The sequence below is a fragment of the Epinephelus moara genome, chromosome 8 (genome assembly GCF_006386435.1).
Source record: "Epinephelus moara isolate mb chromosome 8, YSFRI_EMoa_1.0, whole genome shotgun sequence".
Taxonomy (NCBI): Eukaryota; Metazoa; Chordata; class Actinopteri; order Perciformes; family Serranidae; genus Epinephelus; species Epinephelus moara.
The window spans coordinates 17,504,272-17,522,150 of NC_065513.1; the positions used below are offsets into that span (position 1 = coordinate 17,504,272).

The 17,879-nt window shown below is 40.9% G+C and overlaps 1 protein-coding gene across 1 annotated transcript in view; it reads left to right on the top strand.

Annotated features, from left to right (window-relative positions):
* mctp1a (multiple C2 domains, transmembrane 1a) overlaps positions 1–17,879 on the top strand; it is a 182,543-nt gene that overhangs the window by 82,244 nt on the left and 82,420 nt on the right. The window contains exons 3-5 of the mRNA XM_050050022.1: positions 14,099–14,241; positions 14,469–14,548; positions 17,721–17,832. Coding sequence (XP_049905979.1) covers positions 14,099–14,241; positions 14,469–14,548; positions 17,721–17,832 — 335 coding nt within the window. The remainder of the gene's footprint in view (positions 1–14,098; positions 14,242–14,468; positions 14,549–17,720; positions 17,833–17,879) is intronic.

Genomic DNA, 17,879 nt, shown 5'->3' on the forward strand with positions numbered 1-17,879 from the left:
AAATGTTTTGTCAGTTAGTGTCCTTGTCCTTGTCCTTGTCCTTGTGCTTCTGGATACATTTTGGTCCACAGATGTAAGTGCACAGTGCATAACACTTCTTGCTTTCACTCTGCTCTCCGGTACAGGAGGCAGCTGCCCGGAGGAAGGGAGGCTTTGACCGGTCAGGCTCTGAGTTAACGTTATCTTCTGCCATCTGCTTTCTGCTTTTAAGGGGTAAAATTACAGCTCACAAGAACTTAATTTGATAAAGTTGTGGACTTTTGTTTATATATAGTATCGGCATTTCAATCTGTTGTTAGCGTAGTTAGCACATATTAGCTCGGAGGGCTAACTTGGCTTGTTTACTATATTATGTAAGGTGGCGTGAAAGTCACTGTCACCCTGAATTTTTGGACAAACCCTGTTCAAACTCTTCATGAAAAAGTCAGATCCTTAGTTCATTTCCATTCAGAACGTACCATTCAGATTTGCATTACCCTGGAACTTAAACATCTAAACATACTATAATAGTTGTAGTGTTATTAATCGCCCCTGTGCTTTTCCTGTTATGATTTGACAAAATGTCTATGTCTAGAAAATATCTATAACTTGGAACTTCTGCTTTCACCGCCAAGGTGTCATGCATAAGAGAAAGTTTATCAGAGATTTAAAATTGTCCAGGGTGTCCCCCAGCAAATTGATATGCAGAGGAGTGTTGCTCTGCTCTGAAGGTTAACGATATATTTCATAAAAGTTTAATGATTTGTTTGATTTTTGCAGAGGTGGTATTTTTATTTATTTATTTTCAGGAAAGGCACCACACCTCCTGTGTAGTTTGCTGCAGGAAACCCTGTTATGTGATGTAATTGCTATTGGCAAAGTTAGCAAGTCAGTGTAAATGAATGTGTTGATTGTGTCTGAGCAGACATCAATCTATGAAAATGAACTCTAAACTATATTTCACAACATTTAAGAGGAGCTGTCTCGGATCCTGTAGACATTTGAAAAGTGATCTATTACAATCTAATTTTCAGGAACATGCTCTATAGTCTGTTGTTTTCTGTGACAGTCAATTTTCCCACATAAAATTAACATAACTTTCTCATATACTGAAAACTTAACGGCTTGGTTGTTTGGTGGGCTGAAAGCAGAGATTTCACGCTGAAATGTTACATTATTGATGGCTTTCTAATGCTATCAGCATGCAGCTTTTCTCATCCATATTCATTGTATTTTCATACTCAAAATGTTATCAGTATGTCTCAGCTCCACGCTGTTTTACTCCAGCTCAAATCACATTTTCCATATTTCATCAGTGAGAAAATTGTTTGTGTTATTATGTAATGCTTAGATGGATTGAGTGTACAAAGAGCTGCCCCTGCAATATTTCTCTCAGTGCAGTTAATGCCTTTTAGATATGTGTTATGAGAAAGATTAACAAGTCCGTTGGTGTTTATTTTACTTCTATTAGAGTAATTTGAAAGGAACAAGCACACTACGTGCATGTTTTACTGCAGTAGGCTACTTTAATATCCAAAGCAGTGAGTTCAACTTTTTTCTCATGGAGTATGATACTTATTTTTAGAACATGATATCACACTGTCCTCTGTAGAAATGTAATTACCTGCTCATATATTATCAGTTAATAATTCAGGACCGTTTGTCTTCCCTGAGCTGACACAGAAAGCTATTGATCATGAATGTGTAATGAGTATCTACAGATTAATGATGAGAACGGGGACACAGCATAATGAATTGGTCCACATGTCAGTGTGAAGCCATGTGACAGAAAAGAGCTTTTTATTTTAGAAATGTGCAGCTAATCACAACCCTGTATAATCATTATCATCCTTCACCCTTAACAAGCACCTTTCATTAGCTTGTTAAAAGGCCCTGACCAAGTTGGCGTGTGAAGTGGTGTACAGTTTGAATATGACCTTTTCGTAATATTATGCCATTTTAAATGCAGTAGAAGCCTCGTCTCCGCGGCATACATATCACAGCACTGTCTGCTCTTCCTCCCACTGCCTCAGACAGACAGGAGTCATCCTTTGTTTTTCCAGAATCTTTTATACAAGGTCGAGGCCTTGTGTCTGACATTACTGTCAAGAGTCCTGTCTGTTCATTGCCCTGCTGTCTCTCAGAACAATGAACAAGGCAGGTGTGTGGCTTAACATATGTGTGTGGGTTTGTTTGTGTGACTACAGCACTGATGACTAAGTGCATTAATCCTTTGCACTCAAGGCAGATAGTGACTTTGTGTGTTGAAAAGTGAGACAGGAAGAGTAATGGAGTGTTTGTCACTGGAATTGCCACTTCTCTGTATACGGGTGCATCTGTGTGCAATAAATGCCTCGCACATTAATTGCATGAACTCATACGCAGGCACAAAGTTCATCTCCTTTCAAGACTTCCTCCTCATACGTGTGGAATAAATCAATCTTCAGTTATTGCTCTGGGGTTTGTCTGGAGCGTTTGGAGGCGTACTTGCAGGCTCTAGGGCCACTGCTGTCTCCCAGAGCAGCACTGGCATTTAAATGAAAGCATTAGACCATGGGTTCTCAAACGTTTTACCTCGCATACCACCTCAGACCATATTAGCCTGTCAAAGTACCACCACTGTGACCATAGTTACAATACAGTCATGTATGCCTAACCTATTCAGCTATAGACAGTTGATGCAGACAGCAGGTTTATTCCCAATCAGAAGAATAATATTGTTGTTGACTGTTGTCAGTGACAACCACACTGTACAAAGGAGTAGCACTCACTTGATGGTCGTCCACTTTACTTTCAGTAGAGCTGCTTGAAATATTCTCCTCCTGATCCGCGCCTCTCTTCTCATTAGTTTCCACTTTTAACTCACTCATTTTACCTCCACTTAGTATCTTGCCATTTAACATATTACTAATCATGGATGTGTGCACATGTGTTTGTGAATGTGACATACGTTAATGGGTGACATAGAAACAAAAATACGGTAGGAAAGGCAAAAATTATTTTAAGTTACATTTCAGGGATCTCATAGTTCAAAGTTTTTTTATTCTAAATGTTGTAGTATTTTGATAGCATTATACATATTTACATTTATTTATTATATTTATTAAATATTTCAATCAGGAGAGACAAGTCTTTGGTGCTCGGACACCAGAGGGAGGTATGTTGTGATCAAGGGACATGTGAGCAGCAGCAAGATAAATTCCCCCATGGAGTCCGGACACTGCTAGTGGTGGTGGTGGTGGCTGCTGACTCTGAGGCTGCTGACTGCTGAGGTGGATGAGGATGATGAATCTGTATAGACTGAGTGGTGATGGGGAGGTGGAGGGCGTGCATGGTTGCAGCTAGAAAGAACTACGGCAGAGAAAGAACCATATTGAAGACACTGAGCAGCCTCATAACTGATACCAGATTATGGGCTCTAGTTTCCCGGCGCAGCGCAGGGTGGCGAACCCCGCGCAGAGCTAGTTTCGAGCAGCGCAACCCGAGGCGTGCTCAGTTTGGTAGTTTGGCAGACCGAGGTGCGCTGAGATGGGTGTGGCGGCACAGCAGGGGGAGGTGTCGACAGATCCAGCTTGGTGCAGTGACAGTTTAGTGCCAAAAGGCTTCGCTGAAGGTGCGCTAAAAGCTCGCCATCTGAAACCAGGTCTACTGTCAGTGCAGGCGGAGTGCAGCCGGTGTAAGCCGAAGTTTGGCTGACCGGCGGACAGTGCGCAGACGTCACCAAAACTTCACAGGCAGGTTTCCAGAATATCAGGCACATTAACGATGCAATAAATACCCAAAAAACACCATTCAATGCAACTATCTGCAATCAGCACATAAATGTATCTCTATATCGACTGTCCTGTCACATCTGATGTCAGATCAAAGGGGATTGGCACCGTTCGGCACATTTGGTACACGTAATGGAAACCCAACCTGATTTGATTAACACAGCTGCAAACTAATGAGTTCACATCCCTCTCAGCCAACCACAAACAGCCACAGCATCAGATAGGGAGTATATATTCAGCATCTGTCATCTTAGAAAAGTCAAAAGAAAAGAAACAGAGTGAGACTGCGAGAGAGAAAGAGAGAGCGCGCGCGCACGAGAGAAACGCAACATTGATTTACAATTGTGGTGACCTCCTCCCAGGCTACCTTTGCATCATCAGCCCGTGGAGGTCTGCTCGCAGTTCCGTATATTCGGACACTGCGAGCTTGGACCTCCCGGACCAAAACATCAGTTTCCTCCTGGGAGAAGTTTGGCCGTCTGACGCTGCTGCTCTCTTCTGCCATGGCGAATTGAGTAAACTCTCATTACGCCTTCGCGCGGCGCATTTAAGGGCGAGGAGAGGGGCTCATTTGATTGGTGTGATGTGTGTAAAACCCACTCCACGCCTTCTCTCCTCCCTCTTTCTGACTTGCGCAGGTAGGAGGGACGGAGGTGGGAAAGAGGAGTAGCTGCGCCAGCGCGCACGGTGTGCCAAACTTGCAAAATCCGCCTGGCCACACCCAGTTGGCGAAGCGCAGGTGCGCTGCGCCCCCGCCTTGCCCGGTCTGCGAAACTAGAGCCCAAAATGTCCAAAGTCTGGCCTGGGGGCCATTGGTAGTCAGCGGTTCATTTAAATAGCTACAGCTTGTTGTTCCAAATATACTACATGCTGCCCACCACACAATACTGGTTAATCAAGCAAGAACACTGAATTTTTTCCACTCCTCACAATGGCAAGACTACCATACAGTTTGTAGACCTGCACCAAGTAGGAACTACGCAGACAAAACTAATGTGTTTTTCATAAATAGACAGCAAATAAGCAAATGATAAACATACAGCAGATATTTCCTGCTAGGTAGGCCACAACAAAAAAACGTAATGCTCACAGCAAGGGTTGCCGCTTTCAAGAGCAGCAGAAAGTTGCTCCTGAAACCTTCCACTGCTAAGATTATATGGTTGCATTGTCTTATTTGTATGTTTTGGGTTTTTTTTTAATAACCTGTGTGATGTGCTGGCCTCCAGGTATTTTCACATTATCTAACCTGGCCCACATTCTAAAAAGTTTGGACACCCCTGCACCAGATGCTCCATCATTTCTGCCACGTTAATGCTGCAAATCTTATTTTCATTTTACCATGAGGCAAATCGTGCTTCCTGAAGACTGAGCTGGCTGTCGGCTGATACAGTGAGAATATGTCAATGCCATAACTTTCACTAAGTACCTATGGCAGCAAGGAAATCAACTGGAAGTTAGTGTGATGATGTAATTTAATTTAGACGGCTGGAGGGGGGAGAGAGAGAGAGAGAGAGAGAGAGAGAGAGAGAGAGAGAGAAAAGAATTATGATGAGATGGAGAGAGAAAGGAAATTGTTGTGTGGAGGAAAAGACAGAGTGGAAACTAGAGAGCAGCAAAAGAAGTTTATTTCACAAATGCAGCAAAGCTCAAGAGGTAGATTGACATCAGCAAATGTGTCTTTGAAGATCAAACCAAATTTGGTGAATAAAAGACACAATTGGATTGTGTCAAAAAATAAATGCTAAGGCAGATCAAAGACAAACATTTTCAGAAAATAACTCAACACAAAAAAATACGAATTGCTTTTACTCATGCATATCCCTTGAGTGTGAGTGTATGATGTATATACACATTGCCTTCCATTTGTAATGACTGGCATGTTATAAATAGCTGCAGAAGTGTCTGCACTTTTATTAGCACAAGCTTCATTAAAATACAATTATGCATATTGCTACACTGGCAACGTGGGAATGCACTGATAGGCCAGTTTGCAGTCTGGATCGGATAAACTCAAGCATTATTACTTTGCTTTGTTCATGAATATATGACAGAAAATCCAGCAAATGTTTTGGCACTTCCGCTTTGGCTTAATTTTTCAGCCCTGGAGGTTGCCACTTGGTCCATATGTACATGTACACATACAGTACATGCATACATCACATATGCATATAAAATACATACACTTTAACTGTGCATGTGCACAAGAACCTGACAGCAGAGGTAAAAGGAAAAAAACGCCCCTTATTATGTGTTGAAAATGAGAAACAGTACTACTGTGAACGTGAGAAAGAAAGCAAGAGACTTTGGATTTGTATGCAAGTGGAATCAAGTATAACATTTTGACCAAATACTATACATTTTAGGTCGGCACGGTGGTGCTGTGGTTAGCATTGTCACCTCACAGACAGAGGGTTCCTGATTCGGACCCAGAGTGAAGGGTTCGAACCTTGGGGTGGGGGAGCCCTTCTGTGCAGAGTTTGCATGTTCTCCCCACGTCAGTGTGCATTTTCTTCGGGTACTCCAGCTTCTTCCCACAGTCCAAAGAAAAGCAGGTTAGGTTAATTTGTGACTCTCAATTGCCCATAGGTGTGAATGGTTGTCTGTCTCTATGTGTCAGCCCTGTGATAGTCAGGCGACCTGTCCAGGGTGTACTCTGCCTTTCACCCAATGTCAGCTGGGATAGGCTCCAGCTCCCCCGCGACCCCTAACAGATAAACAGTTACGGAAAATGGATGAAGAGTTTGCGTCTAAGGCTAAGGATTCAAATTTTTTGTTTCTTAACCAATCACAATCAACTCCAGTTTCACTCTCATGTTGGAATGAGATGAGTTTTGTCCACTTGGTGTTTTGCCTTGCTATATTTGTGTATGTGTGTATGTGTGTGTGTGTGTGTGTGTGTGTGTATGTGTGTGTTTTCCCTGGCACTGTATCTACAGTTTTTTTTGTAGCTTTCTCTTGGATGTGTGCTGCATACGGTCTGACACGCGGTCGCTATCTTTTATAAAGTTTTGAACTCACCTAAAACCGGCGGGAGCGCCCGCGATCCCATTTGCATATTGATTTTTAAATGCCGGTAGAATTGCAACCGAATAAGATAGAGCAATAATTCTTTTTGCATTTAAAACCGGAGGAGTTACTCTAACTTACCATGCATTCATCATGTCCCAGAGTGCTGTTTCCTTGCACTGACAGGTTTGTAGTTAAACAGTAAAAAGCGCTAAGAACAAAAACATTATAATCCTGATTGCGGGTATTCACAGCACTTCCTGTGTTGGACTAAACGTCATCACGTTGTGAGAATGAACTGTCACGTTATTTTCTTGCGTGTCTTTCTCGTGACACTACCCGCGGCAACAAGGAGTGACGTCATTTCCCGGGAAATTCCTCTCTTTCTTCCGCGGTAAATATTTCTCTCAGCTTGCAGTCACACACTCGCTCTCGCTCTCGTTTTGTATTTTACTCTTTCACAACAACACTTAGACACACACACACACACACACACACACACACACACACACACACACACACACCAGACACTCACCACACACTCGCACACATATATTTATGGAACCGCAACAACCCGGACGCGCGAAACGGCTTTTCTCCCGGCGCGAAGCTTTCAAGCTAATTACAGCGTCGGATGAAGATTCACTCCACTCATCTGGTCCGGATTCTGCCGACAGTGGAGATGACGCCGACCTCATCCAAGGGAGAGATCCTTCCTATGACATGTATGTATATATTCATGAAATATTGTTTGTTTATGAGTTAGAGTAAAGTAAAGAAAATATACATGTAACACAACTGAAAGCATTTTGCACTAAATACGCACCATTATTGTATTACTCTCATGTTGAACACATCTAACACACTGTGTAACATCTGTATGCAGAGTTGACGATGATGAGGAGGAGGAAGTGGGGGGGTCTCCTCGCCCTGCACCCCGGAGGGAGGCAGAGGGGGAGGAAGGAGTCGGTCTCCAGCAAACAGAGGCTCCAGGTCAGAGACACTCCCTGGTGATGAACCGAAAAGGAGCCTGACATCTTGCCACATCCCCTACCACATTTTCTGCCCAAAAGGAGGCCAGGTGTGCAGCCACCCCTATCACAGTATGTGGACAATCCCTCTCCATCTGAGCTGTTCAGGATGTACTTTCACCGGGCTACCATCAAAACACTGTATGCCAACACCAATAAAAATGCAGCAAAAATATTGCTCATCGTGGACAGGAACTCTCACAAGACCTATCACAGCTCCCCTGGTGCTATTGAAAAGTAATGTTTGACTTTGAACTTTGGTTGTTCTATTGTAAATAGTTTATTTTGATGTACATGTTGTATTTTTTGCTAATTGTGCACAATGTTCATTTAACTTTTGTTTTTGTCACATTTTATAAAAATGAGTGTATCTCAAAAATTAAGTTATGAAAACACTCAAAATAAATTTTCTGTGGTTTGAAAGGATTTTGTGCAACTTTTTTACATTTACAATTTTGAGGGATACTGCCATGATATTTCTGTATTTAGAAAAATATGTGTAAAAACAAAAACAATTTTCGTTTTTTTAGTGGTTTATTGCACTTTTTTTAGCAATTTCTTTCATTAGTATGGACATATGTCCACAACTATTATTAAAATTTGGGATTTAAGGGTTGTATTGATGTATAGCATATTAAAATACTCCAAAAAATGGCCCTACAGCAGGTAAAATTGTAAAGATATGCTCTGGCGGACTTTTTCTATGGTAGGTCATAAAGGGTTAATAAAGTCCTGCTGTACCCAGGAACATTCATAATGTAGCACAATGGGGTTGTTGTTTACATTTGGATCAAGGATTGTGCTTTCAAGCTTGCTGTTGTTGCACTCTCAGGTGTCTGGCAGACTAGCCTGGCTTACTGACAGACAGACGCTGAGAAGTATTTTAATGGCTGCTGTCCATTAGGTGTTCAGCAGCGATATATGTGTGGTGGATTATGTTTTCAACTGCCTGTCAGGAAGACAGAGAGCAGCTATCAAAAACAAGTCTATCAGGGGCTTTTAGATCTGCCTATGCGCCACACCCAAAGCAAAATTACCTGCTGAGTGCGCCACTGGGTCCTCTCACAAACACATTTATTTCTCCTCCCAGCTACTATTAAAGTGTTTAGTGGTTGGTTTTAATAGCATCATAAAAGATTAATAGATTAACACCTCGATATGAACCACTCAGTATCTCTTGGTGTCCTTGACAAGTTCTCCTCGCTCACTCACTTGCCCACTCACCCACCAGTCTGTTGACCCTGGGGTTACCTCAGAAAGTAGGTTTAGGAGGTCAAAGGAATACTCCAGTCCCCAAATGACCATTTGATAATCAATTATTTACTGTGTTAATTTGAATTTGTGAAGACAACTTTTTCTTTTCTTGCATGCCTGCTTTTGAACGAAGAATCCAAAATCAGAGAATGTATTCCTTTAACCAGGTCTTTTATATCAAAATTTAGAGAAATCCTGGAGTTGGGGCTCAAAGAAAAGCCCAAATACAGCATTCACTGTACATCAGTGTCCTCAAAAGTGACCATGTGTGAGTGTTGTCTGACCAATACCAACATTTTTAATTGGAAGTCTACTTGAGGATAAGTTGTGTTTTATTGGACTTAACTCGATTGTTTCCTGTCCTGGTTGGTTGGAGGTGTTTCGACTAGGGCTGTCCCGAATGCCATTTTTTAACATTCGGACCTTCGGCAGAATTTGTGGCCGTGCTGCCTGCTCTCTCCGGTTTTACGCCAGGCTCAACTCCTTTCAAAGACTCCTTGCGAAGCACTCCTCTGGGGTTTTTTCAGACTTAATTGTATTGCGGAGTTTTGCACAGCAGCGACCGGATCTTTGCTCTCAAACCACAAAAAAATGCGATGGCACAACAGTCTCCTTCAGTACATTATGCTATGCTTTCTTTTGATTTTCACATTGGCTAGTCATCCTGTTTAATTTGTCTTCTGATTAAATCGGAACCGCTGAAACAAGTTGTAGGAAGCCTCTGCAAGTAATTGGTTGCTGGCAGACACTCTGTGCTGCAATAAAATGGTTAATCAGCAGTGCCGTGCACTGTAGAGCCGATGCACTGCTGGTTCTGCCGGCCTGAATAGAATATAATGTCTATAGCCTTACTGTTGTGTACAGCCTTTATAGACTGAGCTGAGTAGTGATGCGTGGGTCGACCCGTAACCCGCGGGACCCGCAAATGGACCTGCGGGTCGGGCAGCAGTGATCGTCTGTTAAATCGGTCTGTAAATGATATTTTGACATTATTGGCTATTACTGTCATGGCATCCGAAGGTACTGATGCGTTGAGCAGGTGACAGTCCGCGGTCGTTTTCAAAACACACTTGTGTCACGCACTCCAAAAGAAACTTGTTGAAACTTTAAACAATAATTTATTGTACAAAACGGGGGAAACAAACGTTGACAAAAACGGTTCCATAATTCATATTAAATTCAAAAGATAACGAAAAAACAGCTACAAGTTAGAGGGAATAGTGATAAAGTGGTAAAACTTGGCATTGATCCACAGCCTCAGACGGATGCGCTCAAGCCTGCCGTGCACAAGCTGTGTTGGTAGGCGATACTACATTTTCACATTTTTAACAATGCAATTTAAAAGTTTTGATTTTTATTGATAACCTACATTTACCAACAACAAAAAGACTACATTTAGCACCAAAAAATATGTAAAAAAAAAATAAATATTATAATAAAATAAATAAATAAATAAATAAAAAAACGAATATCGAATACCAAATTTTCATAACGAATACCTACCCATAGAAAAACATCAAACTGCTGCCGTTTACTTTTAAAGTTATAGTTGAATCTTCTAACACCTACTTACAAGCTTTTCAAATCTCCTTTTGTGAACAGGATTTTACCTGGTACATTTAGCCCACACACCTCACCAGTAATGCCGCTCAGCCGTAGAAAGACAGAAAATCACTTTGTGCTCTCCATGGCTACTCTTCAGCACCCAAGGCACCTATCTACCTTTGCCAGTTCATCAGTGTGTGACACATTGACTCTTTATACCCAGTCTCCCTTTACCCAGCACTTCCATTTCACAGCCGTCTGCCCGCGAGGTGCACAAACATTCAGGGTGCACCAATCCATCAGTCAGGGTCTTTAACCCCAACTGGTTTTAGGCATTCTCGTCAACCATTATTAATCCGTCTAAAGTTTAATGATTTATTGCTTATTGACTTGTCCACCCACCGCCTCCTATGTGGGACGTGCACTCTTTCTTTATGAACTTTACCCAACTGTGGGAAATATTTTAAAAAATATGATATAAATGTCATACATGGTGGTTGATTTTCAAGAAAGCACCCCTGCAATCACTCCTCTGCACTGTACCCACGCTCACTCATATTCATCCACCACCCACCTACAGCACCAACCTTTTCCATTTCAGACTTCTCGGCCTGTGTGTGTTTATGGCACCATAAAGCTGGCACTGTGGGATGCAGAGACTCTGAGCCAGTGATGTGTGTCTGGGGAATATCGACCCGATGTGACATAGAAAGAGTGAGAAAGAGGGTCGCTGGCGTTTTAGAGATAATTGGCTTTTGCCTCCACGATGGGCCCATTTCTCTTTGATCCTGTCATTAGATAGTTCATGAAGCATCACCTTATGTACATGATACACTGTGCTTCACTTCTTTTACAGGGAAATAGATTCCCTTTTATTTGTTTATTGCTTGTATTTACAAAATTCAGCTTTGTATTTACTGTCAGTTATGCCACACAGTAATGTCCTCCCAGACATTTCTAGCTGTATTTCTTTCACCTCCTTCTTTTCTCATCCTGTCACCTGTGTCCACTCGCTGCAGCTCTCCTGCAGTGATATGTCAAGCAGCAATATGTTTCTAGTATCTCTACTGGTGTGCATGAGGGTGTTTAAATGTGAAGGATTGGACATTTGCTCCCAGCAGGCCGGTGTTAGTGCATATTTTTCCTGCTCTCACATCAAAGCTTGCTGGCAGCTGAGAATCATGTCAGCAGTTTTTACTCAGACAAAGCTGGTGTCATACTTTTATGTTTATTGATATTAATAGCACTCTTGTTAGACTCAAATGACCTGTGATTATTTAGTATGGAGTGCATTTGAATACTATCCACAGTATAATGTTATATAAAAGTCTTAATCGTCACAGCCGTATGTGTTTGCTCACACTTCTTGTAATAACATCACTCACATAAGTCTTGTCATCAGCCTCTTTACTGCCTCTAATAAGCATCAGTAAAGTCATTATGTGAGAGTCAGGTGTTTGCACTTCTTCTCTTGCTAATGATAGAGCACAACTCCATCTTGAACTAATGACACGTGTGCAAACACTGAGCGAGCTCAATCTTCTGTCATCTAGTATCCCGGCTGTCGGCTGACATTCGTCGATCTCTGCAGACAAAAGGGAAGATTATCATAACACATAAACCTCAAGATAATGTTTGCTTTCCACTCACATCATATATGTTGTGTACTGTACAGTGGATTCTGTATGTTTGCTTACATTCCTGTTACTGGCAGAAAGGATGAATCCCAGGCACAGAGTGAGAATTGTCTGATAATAGGATTCACCTATCTCCCTTGAGATTTGCTTGGTAATCGCCTTGGTTGCAGTGGATGATAACATGACACTGATTTGAAACACATTCAGCGAAAAACAAATGGATCAGCATGAGGTACCGTTTTACTGGAAATTGCCGCTCATAATCCTTACGGTTATGCACACTGCAAGGGGTGATGGTTAGGACAATGAGATAAAAGGCACGAGATTCTGGCATGCCAACGATGGAGGGAAGGATGGCAGAGCGCAAAGTTGTATCTGTAATTTTGAAAGGGAGTATTTTGTCTTTGTAGTCATATGAGGTGTTGGTTCACATACATGCAGTGGAGTTGAAATATTATGGTCTCTCTGCGTTACACTGTAAAGGGAGAAACACAGTACTCATAAAATTATTATAATGAAAAGACAACAAGCTGTGTTATGTAATTTGTACGTGCTATATACAGTAATTATGTACTGTATGTATGTGAAATGCCTACGATTAATCCCGTGATCAGGTCCCTTCGGCCACTTTATCTCAATCTGGATGTGAACAGACTGCCGAGCCAGTAAACCTGATTATCTCCTGCACAAACACAAACTCAGGATGCAAACATTGCATCATGAATCCTTCCCAGTCTCCCTAAATTTGTGTTGTTGCTTGTAATTTCCATTCAGACACAGTCAACATTTGAACTTGTGTGTCTGAGGGAAGAAAAACCACTTGGGATGCATGCTGAAATGTATCATCTGGACAGAATGTCACGGATACTTTATTTAATTTAATTTATTTTAACGTCATAGTCTCCGATTTCTTTAACTGACCTCGTTCTTTGCTTCTATGGTGTGTTTCTGTCTCGTGTCCTGGTTTTTCTTTGCCTGTCAATCCAATTGATTTTATCCTGTTTATGGACCTTGGGGAATAGGATGTTAGGATAAAGCAGAAATGGAGCAGACAGGAGGATCAATGCCCATTTATCAGGAAAGAAAAATGTAGATATAGAACAACATATTCTTTTGCCTCTTGGTCATCATAAGGAATGGCGAATACATAGAGATAATAAACTGGAGACCCGCTAGCCTGTTTGAGGCTCCTGTATGTCTCAGAGTAAACTGTATATACAGTATGTGTGTAAGTGCACATTTGTGTGTTTACATTTATGTATAAAATAATGTTAGTTTGTGCACTTTTTTTAGGTTGACATGTTCATAAGCATGCAAACACCATTAATGCATAAAATGAAGATCAGTTTTAAAAGCATTTATTGATTCTGCAAAACTCTGTTGGCACTTTTATAATATGACACAAATATAAATCAATGCTACCACCTAGTGGTCAAATAGAGGCACTGTATGGGATGCGTTCATCTGAGCACCCAGTGTTTTTAAAATCATGTGTCACATGATAACCGAATTATTCATGGGAGAGAATGAATGTTTTTGATATTAATAATAATAATAACAATACATTTTATTTGTATTGCACTTTACATTTTAGCAATCTCACAGTGCTACAGAGCAGGATAAAAATAAATAAATTAATTAAAACGAATTATTAAAATGATTAGAGACAATAAATAGTTAAACGTTAATGTCAGTAACTATTTTATGATAATCCTTATTGTCTGTGCTACAATTTTACCAATGACATAAGCTAAAGAAGGTGACCTGCTTACGCTTTCAATATGACCCTTTTCCTAAAATGTAGACAGGCAGCATATATGATCACTTTGGTGTTACTCGTTGCTTAACAGTATTGCTCTGTGTTTCCCTGCAGGGACCAGTGACCCATATGTGAAGTTTAAGATTGCAGGGAAGGAGGTATTCAGGAGTAAGACCATCCATAAAAACCTCAACCCAGTGTGGGATGAGAGAGTAAGTCTTCTGGTGGAAACCCTGAAGGACCCGCTATATGTCAAGGTACAGCCAATGCATCCTGGACTTTAAATGTCAGTCTGCTGTAATATAATTTGCTGCTGTATATTGGATGACTGTAAAGTCTCAATGGACATGAGATCACTTTGCAAGCTTCCTTTTTATGCCAGGTATGATGATTCAATGTGAAAATAAAGGCAGGGGCAGATAACATTTGCAGTGTGGTGTTTAAGGTCTTCTGTTAACATTTACTGTGTGTTGTCTCTTTGTAGGTTTTTGACTATGACTTCGGACTTCAGGATGATTTCATGGGCTCAGCTTACCTACACCTGGAGTCACTGGAACATCAGAGGTCTCTTTGTTTTTGTGTATCATTCACTTTTATACTTTCCACTTACACTTGCCCTCCTATTAACTTAACTGTTTCCTGTACTCTCTTGTCCACTGATTGTATTTGAAGTGCTGTAATCATAGCTGCATTTCCCCCACTAATGGGCATGTTCAGAGATGATGTGTTAAGATACAACAATTGGGGGGATTAGGGATTAGGACAGTCTAAAACAAACACCTCGCCAAGCTTCTTTCATTGCTTTTGATGCCGTCATTGTGATCAAATATAGCCTGTTGTCTCCCTCTAGTGGCAGTTACTTGGTAACTTACCTCAAACCTCATGAAGCATAACAGCGCTATATTCAATTTGGATTGCACAGAGAGGTATATGAGGAGGAATTTAATCACCAAAGTCCATAATTTATTCACTGTTATGTAGAAATGCTACCATCTGTAGTGTAATCATTGTATCATCTGTAAACTTCATGTGTGCCATCTTTTTGGGGTCACAATTTTCAGTGCAAAATTATTTTTTAGGTGTTTTTTATTACTCTAGCTGATTACACCTCCTCTCAGGTGGAGGTTGGATCAGCTATGCTGGCAATACACCTTTTTCACAGCAGATGTTTGGCCTTTTAAAAGCATGAAAAGCACAAGTTTGATTATTAACACTGATGATGACTGCAGCCTATTCCAGTAAGCCATGACAGTGAGCCAGCTAAATGGAAATCTTTAAATTAAAATGCTTCGTATTAACACGAGAATGCTCTGTGTGTTCTTATCTATCAACATTGTGTGGATTAATGAAGTTTAGTTCACATTTTCATGTCCTCAAATACATTACTCTGTATTACAATAAATCCCAAAGGGCTGTTGAGCTGCTCATCACAACAGGATTAGTCTTGCATTGTCAGAACTCTCTCGACGTTACCTGCTGTGTTTACCAACATCTCACTAAACAGCACCATAAAAAATTCATAACTTCTGCCCCGGCTTAGTGTTAGTACATGTATATTTAAAGACCTGGATAACAACTTGGGAGTGATAGGAGGTTACAATCTACAGTCTTGAGTTTAGGGATACACCAAACTAACACTGATACCGGGGTCGATACTGACTCAAATTGCTTGATCAGGTATCATTGTCAATTAAATTCAGTTCTGTGTTTACTAGGGTTGAGCCAAATACTTGAATGAAAATAGTCTCCAGTAGGGACAGGGTTGGAGAGTATCACAACAAATAACTAAGTCACATATGAAAAAGGGAAATTGTGAGTAGCTTTATTTCGTTACAGTTGCAGTTTGAATTGGTGGTACTGAAGCTGAATACAGTTATTGTATTTTGAAATAGATAACTTGAAGAGATGACTTTATTTGTTTTGTTTACTTACTCTGTCAACATGTCCTAACTGAATGCAGTGCGAGTTGCGTCAGTTTGATAGCATTGTTTTTACTGGAATGTTGCAACTGGCCTCGAGCAACACAGCACTGCTATTATGAACTGAACTTTTGTCATACATCTTGTTTCTGTTTATTCATGTCACTGGCTTTGAAAGCTTTGCAATAGACAAGGAATGGCTGTTCATGAAGTCGAAATGAGATGTTATCTGCACAACACCTCCTCCTGTCACTACAAAAACCCAAATAAGGTGGTTGCCGGCTCGCAAGGGAGCAGATAGTTTCTGGTGAATGACCATTGCTAATAACAACCTATCTGCTGCTGGCTAATACAGACATAAAAAGATAACAGGTACTTGCCCATCTTTTAAGTGGTTACATCTCCAGCTGAGGGACAGCTGATGTAACGGAAGTGCATATTTAACAGATGCATTGTGGACAGAGAGCAACGCTAAAATTCATATAAGCCACATATTTCCCATTAATAGATTTTTAAAAAGTGTGTGAAGTGCACCTGCCACATGACTAAGGCAGAGCAGATGCACAGCCAGAACACTGTCCTGTGTTTTTTGGTTTAAGAGTATGTTTCTTTGTTTGAATAATGTACAAATGTGTACATTCTGTGTTACAAATTACATTTTAGAGCATTCAGTAATCTGTTGTGGAATATGTTACACAAGAATACAAGAATTATCTGAGTGAAATGTGTCAATATCCGTACTGGTGATGAAGGAAAATCCTCATTTGAGTGGCTGTGTTCTACCTCTTGTTCTTGTGGGCATGATCTGAAGCTCCATTCTGACATTGTTCTGTAGTAGTTTTCTGGTAAGTAGTAAATGATCTTCAACCTCTGATCAACCTATATCAATTTTGGGATCAAAATAACAACTTCCGGTTGAGTCACACCAATGTCTGGTTTAAACTTTACCCACCTCTAGTTAAAACGCTGCCCATTTCAAGTACATATATAGATACAGCCAACTTATGTGGCTGAACTAATACAGATACAGATAATGGTGTACTCGGCCATCCCTAATGTTTGCATCTGATTACATGTGTGCGTACTACGTCACATGTCAGCAAACCATAGAGATTAGGTAGCTAACAACAAACATGTCAGCTGTTTTGAGGTATTTCATTTTTTTATTTTGTATTTATTTGTTACATTTTATTGTACAAAGTTGGGCAAGCGATGGTTAAGTCAAGCCTCTGCACATGAAAGAATTGTCCCAGTCACATCCACACAGCGAGGCATACACCTTATTAATTACACACTGGTATTTGTTAGCAGTTTTAGCCAATATCCAAAAGCCAAGGTATTGATACTAGTCGAGCTTTGGTGGCGGGCACCCATTTTGTTTACATTTGAATCAGGGATTGTGACTTTAAACTGGTCAGGTCTAAACTGACTTTAGCTCGCAGTGACTTTTGTTAGTGTGCTAAGGGCTTAGCGAGGCAGGTAATATTTATAACCTTCCTCATGCATAATTAAAGATTGTTAGCCAGGTTGACTGCTTGTTGTGATTGTAACTTACTACAAACGGCAAGAATGGCAGCTAGTAGGAAGAGAGCAAGGAATGTCACAGCTTGTTGGGCAGGTTATCTCTGCACATCCATTGATTCAGACTTGAACTGATTAAATATGTGTATCCACTTTACATTAAGATGGGGGTGTGCGCGTAATGCATGCATTCATTTATATGCACATAATATGGAATTCATGCCCTTCATGCATATGAATGTACAGTATTTATGTAAGCACTTACAGTTTGAATTTCTTACTGTGCTTCCCTGAAGGACACTGGATGTGACGCTGGACCTGAAGGACCCACAGTACCCTGAACATAACCTGGGCAGCCTGGAACTAGCTGTCACTCTGTCACCGAAGGAGGGAGAAATGAAGGATGCTGTAAGAAAACTATATGACCTTTCAGTGAGATTACTCATTCATCTCTG